At 62.5% G+C, this 10,124-nt stretch overlaps 2 protein-coding genes across 7 annotated transcripts; both read right to left on the reverse strand.

Annotated features, from left to right (window-relative positions):
• Positions 1–62: 62 nt before the first annotated feature.
• On the reverse strand, positions 63–4,379 carry FASTK (Fas activated serine/threonine kinase). Of its 4 annotated transcripts, none has more exons than XM_035029813.1 (10): positions 4,197–4,379; positions 3,005–3,427; positions 2,333–2,512; positions 2,065–2,204; positions 1,371–1,584; positions 1,106–1,220; positions 794–885; positions 575–710; positions 388–502; positions 63–279 (listed from the first exon to the last, which is right to left on the reverse strand). In XM_035029813.1, the coding sequence occupies exons 1-10, from the start codon at positions 4,276–4,278 to the stop codon at positions 172–174; spliced, it is 1,605 nt and encodes a 534-aa protein (XP_034885704.1). In that variant the 5' UTR covers positions 4,279–4,379; the 3' UTR covers positions 63–171. The 4 variants fall into 4 exon arrangements, with proteins under 4 accessions (XP_034885704.1, XP_034885703.1, XP_034885705.1 ...); XM_035029812.1 differs by having other exon boundaries at positions 1,106–1,265; positions 4,197–4,377; XM_035029814.1 differs by having other exon boundaries at positions 1,106–1,265; positions 3,186–3,427; positions 4,197–4,284.
• Positions 4,380–4,650: 271 nt separating this feature from the next.
• Positions 4,651–7,159, reverse strand: TMUB1 (transmembrane and ubiquitin like domain containing 1). Of its 3 annotated transcripts, none has more exons than XM_035029818.1 (3): positions 7,059–7,159; positions 5,753–6,171; positions 4,651–5,464 (listed from the first exon to the last, which is right to left on the reverse strand). In XM_035029818.1, exons 2-3 carry the CDS (start codon positions 6,139–6,141, stop codon positions 5,113–5,115), a joined length of 741 nt encoding a protein of 246 aa, XP_034885709.1. In that variant the 5' UTR covers positions 6,142–6,171; positions 7,059–7,159; the 3' UTR covers positions 4,651–5,112. The 3 variants fall into 3 exon arrangements, with proteins under 3 accessions (XP_034885709.1, XP_034885708.1, XP_034885710.1); XM_035029817.1 differs by having other exon boundaries at positions 5,753–6,638; positions 7,059–7,149; XM_035029819.1 differs by lacking the exon at positions 7,059–7,159 and adding an exon at positions 6,523–6,901.
• Between the last annotated feature and the right edge of the window lie 2,965 nt (positions 7,160–10,124).

A 10,124-nucleotide genomic window follows, 5' to 3' on the forward strand; every position in this document is an offset into this window, starting at 1 on the left:
AGCGTGGATGGAAAAGGGGGGGGGGGGCAGCCCGCTCCCTGTCCCAGAAACGAGATGCACGATGGGGAAGGAAAGGGACTTTAATGAGAAACCAAAATATAGAGAGCCAAAGTGCAAACTGCCCACCCCCCCATTGGGGGGGGGTCATCCTGAGCCCCATGTGCACCCCCCTCACCCCCCTTCCGGCCCCCAGCGGAGGCCCAAGGCCTGGAGCTTCTGCCTCAGGTAGCTCTTGAGCTGGGGCAGGCCTCTCTGTGACTCCAGTTCCTCGAAAGGTAGCTGCAGGGGAGGGGAGCAGCAGGTTACCCCCAGGGTCTGTGGCCTGGGCGGAGGGGCAGCAGGATGGCGTGGCGCCTCTCCCAGGGCGGGGCGGGGGGCTGCTCTCACCGGCAGGAGCTGGTAGCCCAGCAGGCCCAGGTGCCGCTCCCGTAGGGCCCGGGAGCCCAGCAGCACTCGGCCGTCCCGGCAGAAATGCCAACGTTCCCGCAGCATCAGCACCACCCTGGAGGGGGCGGACCATGGCTCAGGGTGGTGTCCACAGAGGCAGGGAGGCTCTCCTGCCCTCTTCCCTTACCTCTGGGCAGGGTCGTGGGTGGTGGGCTGAGAGGCAGCCTGGCCCTGGGGACAGGACCTGGGAGGGTAGGGTAGGAAGGGGTCCTGGGTCCTCACGGGAAGCACAGCACCAGAGCTGCTGACACACAGCAGGAAGTCTGGAAGGGCAAGAGAAAGGGCCACTGGCTTCTAGCCAAGGCTCTGCGTCCCGGCCGCCGGCCACCCGCCTGCGGGGAATCACCTGTGCAGTAGCCTGGAGGCACGGTCAGGTCCTGTCGGTACTTCTCTTCCCCTAGCAGCTGGCGCAGCCCCTCCGCCACTATATCCTTGTGACTGAGGCGGGAGGGGGAGCAAACACCGATAGGGAAAGGCTCAGGAGGCTCGACCCCGGGCAAATGCCTTTAATGTCCCAAGGCCCGTTTTTTTGTTTTTTTTTTTTTTCCTCTTACTGCTAAGAGTGCGTCAGCACGGACAGTTCAGGGTCCCCCTGGCTTTTCTACTCTGTGCTTCCCGCAGGCTCGTCCCCTCCCCTCCCCCAAGCCGCCCCATCCACCTGTACTTGCAGCGGGCACGGTCAGTGATGAGTGGCTGGGGGAAGATGGGCACTTGCTGCCTTCGGGGAAGGCGGGGACCCCGGTATCCTGGAAGCTCCAGCTCCACGGCCGTGTCTAGCAGGGAGAGGTAGCGCCGCACAATCAGGGCATGAGGGGTGCCTGTGGGAAAGCAGGACTGAGGCTCGCGGGGCTGCAGGCTCCCACCCCCACTTTCCCCTGCCTGCTGGCCCCACGGGGCCCCAGCCAGCCCTCCCGGCCGCGCACCGCTGACGTGGTTGATGAAACTTGGGGAAAAGACAAAGTGCAGGGCTCTGAAGGGCAGGCACCGAAGCTGGCACAGTGACATCAAGATGTTGACAGTAGCCAGGGGAGCCACCCCTGCTTCCCGAGCCAGGATCCTCTCAAGGCAGGGCATAAACTGCTGTTCCAGGGGCAAGTAGTTCAGCCGCCCAAAGGGCAGCACCAACTTCTGTACCACCTGTGGAGGAAGAGTAGCCCTTCACCCAGCACGAAACAGTTCTCCAATATCCTTCACAAGCTGAACCTCAGGGAGGCTTGGCCTGCAAGCTTCTAATGTCTCTGTAAAGGCAGAACAATCCCTCTACCCCGACGTACACACCAGAAGTTCGACAGCATAACCAGTGTCTTGAGCCCCATGTGATTAATCAAACCAGTGGAGGAGACATCGCTGTGGGGTCTGGCCCTGAAGACTTAGAGGAGTGGGCTCAACGAAGCTAAGACAGCGCCGAGTGCGGAGAACTGCAGAGAACCAGGCATACACGCTGGGTAGGTGGACAAGCCAGGTGGGGGTGAGCGAAGATGAAACCCCGGGGGGACAGAGCAGAGAGCCTGGCTGGTTGTCTGCTGCAGGAGGCAGCCAATCAAGCTGAACAGGGGGCCGGGCCTGACACCGAGGAGGGCTAGGAGAGGAGCATGGCAGGGTGGGAGGTAATCCCACCTTGCTGCTGAGCTGGGCTTCCTGGACCACCAGGAAGTGGGCAATGGCTTCCAGAAGCTGGGGCTCCCGCAACCGGTGCCGGGCCAGGTGCTGGGCCAGGAGCACCATCACGTGGGGAGTCAGTTCCTCTGGCCTGGCCTCTGTGAAGAACAGCCTATTATGCTGGACCCTCAGGCCAGATCTCAGCTAGATTCCACCTCGGCCCAGACACCACCACCTGTCTCCTCTTCAGCCCCTCCCGCCACCTGCCTTCAGTCCCCTCCAGCACCTGCCAGGCTGCGGATGAGGTGCTGCTGCGGACGCCTCAGGAAACGAGGGCAGCTCAGAGCAGCTTCCAATCTCTGCCCGCTGCGCAGGCCAGGTTGCAGAGTGGGAGGTGGCTTCGGAGGGAGGCGGAACCTTCTCTCCTGCTCCAGGGCACACATCAGGGGCCCATCTGATGGGAAGCCTGAGAGGGAGAGGGTCAGAGGAGGCAGGCCTGGTAACGGGGAACTGCTCTGTTCCAGTCATGGGGGTCAGTTGGTGAATTCCCAACCTTTCACGTCTCCATGTTCTGGATGGAAGGGTTGCTACAGTGTAAGCAGAAGCACTGGAGAAATGTGAAATACCACGTGCACGTGAGGTATCACAACAGTCTGCGGGGAAGGCCTGATACAAACATGGCAAATAAGCTCTCATTGCACGCCAACGGTGACAAACAGTAGTGGCTTTCTAGAGCACCGTGTTGGAAGGAATCAGGGTTGGCACCCCTAGCTAAGCTGGAGCGAATGCTGCTGGACTCCTGCTGTCTGCTGTGGATACAGGGGAGCAGCACCAAGTGTGCCAGGGGATGCACCATTCCTGGCAAAGCCTGAGAGGTGAATTCTGTCAGTGATCTTGGGTCTTCTATGCTCTTTCTCTATTCTTCCGTTAACACCCACCCCCCAGACACCCTCCTCACCAAGTAAGACTGCAAGGTGCAGACACACGTGGATGGTGTGAATATCAAAGGAGGGGCAGTTTCGGATGATGAGCTGACTCAAGTCCTGTAGTGTGGCCTGCTCCACGGGAGGGGGCCGTGGCTGAGACCCCAAGAGCTGGCCCAGACGACGAAGTGCCACAGGGTAGTGATGGGCGCGCACCTTGGTGGGGTTCTGGCCCAGCCAACGCAGCAGCTCCCCAGGGCTCCTCGCCTGTTCCAGAAGCCGCTGTAGCCCTTGCACAGGGCCTGCGTGGAGGCCTCCTCCAGGAGGCCGGTCCCCCCACTTGCTGGGCCCCAGACAGCAGGGCTGTACTGGCGGGAGCAGCAGCAGGCCAGACAGCCGAGCAGCGGAGGCCTGGGCAGAGAGCAGGACTCGAAGCATGGAGTTGGGTGATGGAGACCCTGAGGGGCAGCCCAGAGAAGGGGGTGAGGTTTTCTCCAAAGGGGAGAAAAACCGGCTACCTACTCCTGACCTCACTCCCCATTCAGAGGGCCCCGGGGTCAGAGCAGCCCACTCGTGCTCCCCCTTCCTTGTGACTGCTCTAGTCTTCTTCCCCACCCCGCCCCTCTCTCGCCTCCTTCCAGCCTCTGAAACAGCACCTTGGTGTGCTCAGCACGGGGATATTTACAAAGCAAGTCCACATGCACCACGTATCACCTCTGATGCTCCGTACGCGCCTCGGAGGTGGTAGGCAGGGCTGGCGCTACCTCGATTTCACAGGTGGAGAAACCAAGGCCCCGAGAGGAAAAGGGGTTAAGCCCGAGGTCACGAATCGGGTTAGTGGTCGTGCCCAGCCTGGAGCCCAGCCTGCCCCTTCGATACGCCCTCCCGACCACCTCCCCCTCCCGCAGGAGGCGGCAGCGGCAAGGAGGGTGGAACGCGGGCTCGGCAGCCGGGCGGTCCTGGGTTCCATGCTGGGCGCTCCCACTTACCAGCTGCATGACCTTGGACAAGTGACTTCGTCTCTCTGCCCGTGAAACGAGAACGCAGCGCGCACCTCGCGGGGCGCCCGTGGAGCCCGAGCGCGCAGCTTTGCAATGGCGCGGAGTCGGCGGTGTCAGGGGCCCCCACACCCACCCGGGCCCGGCAACGCCAGGAGACCGTGGTCACGGTCGCCAACACCAACTCCCGCCGCCCTCCCGCAGCCCGTCCCGTAGGCGCCACCCCTACATGGCTCCCCAGGCCCCGCGCCGGTCGCTCCCTCAGTCGGTCTCGGGGCCCGGGAGCCGGGCTCCCCCCGCGGCCTCCTCATCGGCAGGCCACCGAGTCCGCCATCTTCCCAGCAACCCCCGAACCGCGCTGCGGACGCCAATCGCGGCTCAGCCCCCGACCAGCACAGACGTGGCTCCCATCAGGCCCCGCGCGCCCCGGCGTCGCGCGCCCCGCCCCCCGCTTCCGGGAAGCTGCGCGCGCCGAGCCGGGGCGGTGCCGGGGGCGGAGGGGCGGAGCCAAAGGGCCAGGCGCGGAGGCTGGGGCGAAGAGAGAGCGGAAGTCGGCCGCCCGTCGCGTAAGGTCGGGCGCCCGGCGGGGCCCGGTCCGCGCCTTTCTCGCCTTTCTTCCCAGGGGACAGGGGCTCCCCGCCCAGCACCCCCACGGGCCCACGCACCCAGACACACACCAGGAGTGAAAACTTCACAGTTATTTAATCTGCACGTGTTCCACACAATCCCCCTGCCCCTCGCAGCTCCCCTTCCCCAGCGCCCCGCAGTCCTTAGGTCCTCAAATCAGCCCCAGGAGCTTTAGGGACTAGAGGCGGCTGGGTCCTCAGGCGGGATACTCAGAGGGGCCCAGGGTGTGGGCCGGCTCTGCGCGGGGCCGAGGCAGTGACAGCAGCTGCCTGACCCTGAGGAGCCGACTGTCAGTGGGGGCTGAGAGCCCGCAGCCCGGGGACGTGGCCCGGAGCCACGGCGGTCACAGGGAGGGGCGTCGGCCGACTGGCGGAGCGCTCTGCTGCGCAGGGCCGGGCTCCAGGCCAGCGGGAAGAGGCAGGCCGGAGAGGCGGGCCCGGGCAGACAGCAACGCCCACTGTGTCGTGGGGAGCGAGGTCCGGAGGGGCCGGCAACGCCCCCGAGCGCCCGCGGAGGCACTACGGGCGGTACATGGCAAAGGCCAGGAGGCTGAGGAGCAGGGTGAAGCCGGCCAGGCCCAGGGTGGCCGTCAGGGGGAAGAAGGGCCGGTACTGGATCTGGCAGTACCAGAGCAGCAGCAGCAGCAGCAGCAGCAGGGGCAGCAGCAGGCCGCCCACTTCCAGCCCCGAGGGGCCTGGCTCGGACCCCGGCGGACAGGGGGGCGGTGGGGGCCCGGCGCGCGTGGACACGTGGCAGTGGAGGACGCAGCTGGGCGGGAGGTGAAGGCTGCCCAGGGTCTGGGTGTCGTCTCCTAGCAGCTGCCCTCGGTAGATGAGCCGCACCTGCTGTTCCCGGCCGGGAAACTGGGTCCTGAGGAGAGAGGGACCTGGGTAAGAGGGCAGGCCTCAGGCAGTCCTGGCCCCCTGCCCAGCACAACACTCCCACCGCTCACCTTTGGCTCCACCCCCACCCACGTGGTGGCCTCTAAGGGGGTCCCCTCCTGCTATAGGGGAATGATACAGTGTGTGATGTGGGGACCGCAGTTCCCTCGTCTGTAGAAGGACGGGGAAGTCTCAGATCTCTCTGGCGGCGCTTCCGGGTCTGTAATCACTTCCACCCCAACTTCAGAATTTCTTTCCTGTCCGCATCCCAGCTTACCTTTTCAGGGAGCCAATGGTATCGTGGGGCCAGGCCCTGGCCACCTGCTCCGAATCGTTGAGGAATTTCAGCCGCAGCACTAGGGGCTCCTGGGGGGAGTCTGGCAATGGCGACGTTGCTGAGAGCCCCATGCCAGGCTCTGGCTCTGCAGCCTGACCTCTGTGTCTCAAGCTGGGGGTCTCGGCTCCTGGGGCCTCCCCTCTGATGCTGCCGGTGACCGCCATGGCTTCACTGGGCTGTGCTGGTGTTGGAGTCCCTGATGGCTGGGGCAGTGGGTCGGCACCCTCCGCAGTGTGTGTTGAGACCCAGGCGAGAGCCAGCACCAGAAGGCAGGCAAGCACCGCGAAAAGGACGGTCACCTCATCACCCACCCCTTCAATCAAGGCCATGGCACCTGCCTTGCCTGCCACCTTACTGAGCTGGAGAGGCACAAAGAACCCATGAGGGGCTGGCTCGCTGGCCAACAGCCCCCTGAACTCCAGTGCGCTCCTGACCCCACCCCACCAAACCCTCCCAGTCCTGATTCCTCTGCCCCCTTACTCAAGCTCCACCCTAGGGCACATACTGTTCTGAAACCTGGTTGTCCCAAACTTCCCTCCAGTGCCCTTTCCCATAACCAAATCCCAAGTCCTAACTTTTTGTAACCTGAGTTCTAGGTCTTTAACCATCTCCCCAATTCATTCACACACTATCTCTATGTAAGGGCCTTGATCTTCTAAGCAACCTCTCCCCTATATTCAACCCTCAGCAAACTTCACCCCAAAGCTTACCTAACTAATCTTCCATCTACTATCTCAAAGTTTACATTCTCCTTCGTCTATTTCACCCCAAAGCTTATCTACTCCTCCATCATGAAAGTTTCTGCAAGGGGGAAGAAAATGGGGTTCTATGCCCCCCCACCCCCAGCCCCGTTATTTAACCAAACCCCACCCGCGGCAGGGGACTGCTTCCCAAGGCTTCCCCACACCACAGGTCAATCTCCGCCCTCTGGCAATTCGGAGCTTCCGAGGGCTGCCATCCCCCTCACCCAACTTGGCCCCTCCGGTCTACTCAAGCCCCACCCCGCGGCGGCCCGATTCGGCGCTTCCTCTGGAAGCCTCTTCAAACCCAGTCCGCAGGCGGACCCGAGATCCCGCCCGGGGAATCCGAGACTTCGCCCTCCCCACCCCCAACTCCTCCATCACCCCTCCCATCTTCCCGCCCCCCGGAGCCACGGCAGGGCACGGGCGAACCCGGGGCGGGGCGAGCGGGAGCCAGCTGGGGCCCGGGGCGGTGGGGTGGGCGCGGTCACCGCGCGGGAACTCACCGCCCGGCTCCGCCACCTCCATAGCGGACCCTCGGGCACTTCCGGGCGGGAGGCGCCGAGGTCGCGGACACCTGAAGGCACCCCCTCCTTCCCTGCCGCCGCCGCCCGGAGTATTGTGGGACTTGTAGTCCTGCGCGGTGCGCATTTCCCGCCCTCCGCCCTGCTGACCCGCGTGCCGGGATCCGCAGGCTAGTCCTGGTGACCGCAAGTCGCTGAGGGGCCCGCGGGGGCGGGCTTAAGGGTTGTGCCAGCCTCCTGAGGTTCGGGCAACAGCAGGACCGCCACCTCCGCCGCTGGCATCCAGGGCATCTGTCACTCCAAAAACCGACGTCATTGAGAACACGTCAGAGCACCCGAGTTTCCAGATGCAGGCTCTGGGGAGCTCAGGTGACCCCTACCCCGTTCTGTTCTTATGTCAGAGTGGACGCCAAAAGGCACTGTTGGCCCCCTAAATTGACTCTTTGGCTCCCAGCCCGGTACCCATGGGCTGTCCCAACAGCTTGGCGGAGGACATTCTTCCCCAGGCAGGGCTGGCCACCGTGGCTTGGGCTGTCCTGTCTCCCTGGTCCCTTCCTCCACGTTGCCCCTGTAAGACTATGCGAGAAGCATAGACCTTGGAACCTGGACAAATGCTGATCTCTTACCCCGTGTTTATTAACTGTATATCCTTGGGTGCGCTATTGAATCTCGTTGAATCTGAATTGCTTTGTTCCTAAAACATAATTCATAAGGAAATTGTAAGGAAGAAATTAAGTGTTTTATTAAACAAGTGTGAGAACTATGTCAGGGACCTGTTATACAGTAGGTATCTGTTCACCTAGTATTACACTAGGGTACACTCTCCACCCAGATCTGGGCCTGGAAACTGGGTCCTTAGAGTGTTACAGTGTAGAGGACTTTGAGCCCCAGCCTGGCTTGGGCCAGCTAATTGCTGTGAGCTTTTCCCTGCTTCCTCTGGGCCACAGAGATCTCACGTCCTGGGTTTTATAGACCAGTCTTGGTGAAAAGTAACGCACCCTAGTGTTTCCATAGTTCATACTTACTTGTGGGATCATGTACCGCAAGTGGGAGCAGGTACTGCCTTGGGAAGGTCAGTTTCGATATGTAACATACAGACCTAACTTCTCCCTAGTTCCTTCCTTCCCATTCATTCGTTCATTCTAGAAACATTTATTAAATGTATACTAGATGTCAGGCACTGTGCAAGATGCTGGGAATACAATGGTGAATCATACAGGTGAACTTATCCCTGCCCTCACATGGCTCATACAATGATAGGGGACAGACAAGCCCACCGGTCCTAACACAGATCTGTGCCGCCTGCTGGGGCAACACATATGAGAAGCTCTTTACCCTCAGCATTTCTCCTGGGAGCTACCTGGTGCAAATTCTTGGTGTCAGTTCTAGTTAAGTGTCTAAAAGAGATGTTCGCTGTTGCTTTCCGAATTACACAGCATCAGAGCTAGGTAGGTGTTCTGCTCAACCACTACTTTGCAGGTGAAGCACAGAGAAGGTACAAGACATCAGTAAGGTCGGACATGTAGATAGAACCTGAATCTCTCAAGAGCTGGGGACGCCCCAGCTGTTGAGTACCTTGCACCTGGGTTCTTTGGACAGTACAGGACACTTGGGTGACTGCGTTGGTACCGGGGCAGAGTTGTGTGAGTAGCCAGATGGGGGCAACTCTTTGCAGGGAAAAGACTCAGCCTGGCTTGGGAAGTGGAAGTGTGTGTAAAAAGACCAGCATATGTCAATTGTGCCAGAGGACATCTGGGCACAGCCCTAAGAGGCTGACTGGCTGGGGCCAGTGCCCTGCACATGCCCTCTCTTAGGCATTTTTGCAAAGGTTGGGGATGAGGGCTGACTAGCAGGACTGTAGACAGCTTTGGCAATGGGGGTGCATAGGAACTGAAACATGGAAGGGAGTTCCCTGGCCCCCGAAGGAGTGGACAGGAACACAAGATGGGCAAGGGGTTGAGGACAATGAAAAGAGCCATGTGGGTTCTGGTGAATCTCTTAAATGGGGTGAGTGGGGATAGAAGGCATCATATTGGATCCCTCTCTCTTCTTTGCCTATGTACCAGCAGGTCCGAGGCGGTGGCAGACAGTGAACCATCCCAGTCCCACAGGGGAGTCTTTTAGGAGAAGCCTGAAGATGAGCGAGGGGCTGTTGTTTAAAGGGCCATTTCCAAGGGCCTTGTTGGTGAAGCTCTCAGGGAGAACAGGAAATAGAAGCCGGGAACCCAGATTTCCAGGCTCTGTGCTGCAGCTCGCAGTGGCGAGTCCAGGGGACGGCCAGAGAGAGAACCCTGGGGACAGGGTGGTCTCCAGGGATGATCTCGGGCGGGAACAGGGGAGCCTGTGCAGCACTGAAGGCAGGACCATGTTAAGTGAGACGCAGCTGTGCCTGGGCTAGCGGCCCTTCTCGGCCAATCCGCCGCGTTCATCAGCACCCTCAGGCGCAGGGCACTGCTCGGGCAGTGCCCAAAGATCGGACACCCCGCCCAGACCAGAGCAGGGAGGCGAGACAGACCGCCGGGGCCGGGAGGAGGCCGGCGCAGCTGTCCACCTGGAGCCGGTGGCCCTCAAGGCGGGTGTGGGTGGAGGCTGGAGAGCAGGCGGAAGGGCCAAGGCTGGGTGGGAGGGGCCCGGGCGCCGGGGCTGGAGCGCGCGGCTCGGGGGTGGAGGCTGCCGAGCCAGCTAGCAGGCGAGGGGCGGGGGCGCTGGGGCCGGCGCGCAGGAGGGGCGGGGGCGGCGGGGAGGGGGGCTCGGGCTGCGTGTGCCGGAGCTGGCGGGGGCGGCGGTGCGTGCGCATGACGCGGGGGGAGGGCCCGGGCCGCGCGCTCCCGGTCCCGTTGTTGTTGCCGCTGGAGGCTGCTCCGAGGTGGCGGGATCGCGGCGCCGAGAAGCGCCCTGCAGCGGCGGCCACAGCGTGCGCGGCGGCGCCTCCCGGCCTCGGCCCCCGGCCCCCGGCCTCATGCGCTAGCCCCGCGCCGCCGGCTCCGTAGTCCCGGCCCCGCCAGCCCCGCGCGCCCGCCCGCCACTGCCGCCGCCGCAGCGCCGCCC

The sequence above is a fragment of the Mirounga leonina genome, unplaced genomic scaffold, assembly GCF_011800145.1.
Source record: "Mirounga leonina isolate KUSES-001 unplaced genomic scaffold, KU_Mleo_1.0 Mir_321, whole genome shotgun sequence".
NCBI classification, from domain to species: Eukaryota; Metazoa; Chordata; class Mammalia; order Carnivora; family Phocidae; genus Mirounga; species Mirounga leonina.

What these genes read in the sequence shown, in the direction of transcription:
- TMUB1 (XM_035029818.1), bottom strand. Translation starts at nt 6,141, where the DNA reads ATGGCCTTGATTGAAGGGGTGGGTGATGAGGTGACCGTCCTTTTCGCG. An exon ending in ACCATTGGCTCCCTGAAAAG is followed by an intron (nt 5,465 to 5,752) that starts GTAAGCTGGGAT and finishes CTCTCTCCTCAG; the next exon opens with GACCCAGTTTCCCGGCCGGG.
- FASTK (XM_035029812.1), bottom strand. Translation starts at nt 4,278, where the DNA reads ATGAGGAGGCCGCGGGGGGAGCCCGGCTCCCGGGCCCCGAGACCGACT. An exon ending in CGCGGGGCCTGGGGAGCCAT is followed by an intron (nt 3,428 to 4,196) that starts GTAGGGGTGGCG and finishes GCTGCCCCTCAG; the next exon opens with GGTCTCCATCACCCAACTCC. An exon ending in TGGGCTACCAGCTCCTGCCG is followed by an intron (nt 280 to 387) that starts GTGAGAGCAGCC and finishes CCTCCCCTGCAG; the next exon opens with CTACCTTTCGAGGAACTGGA.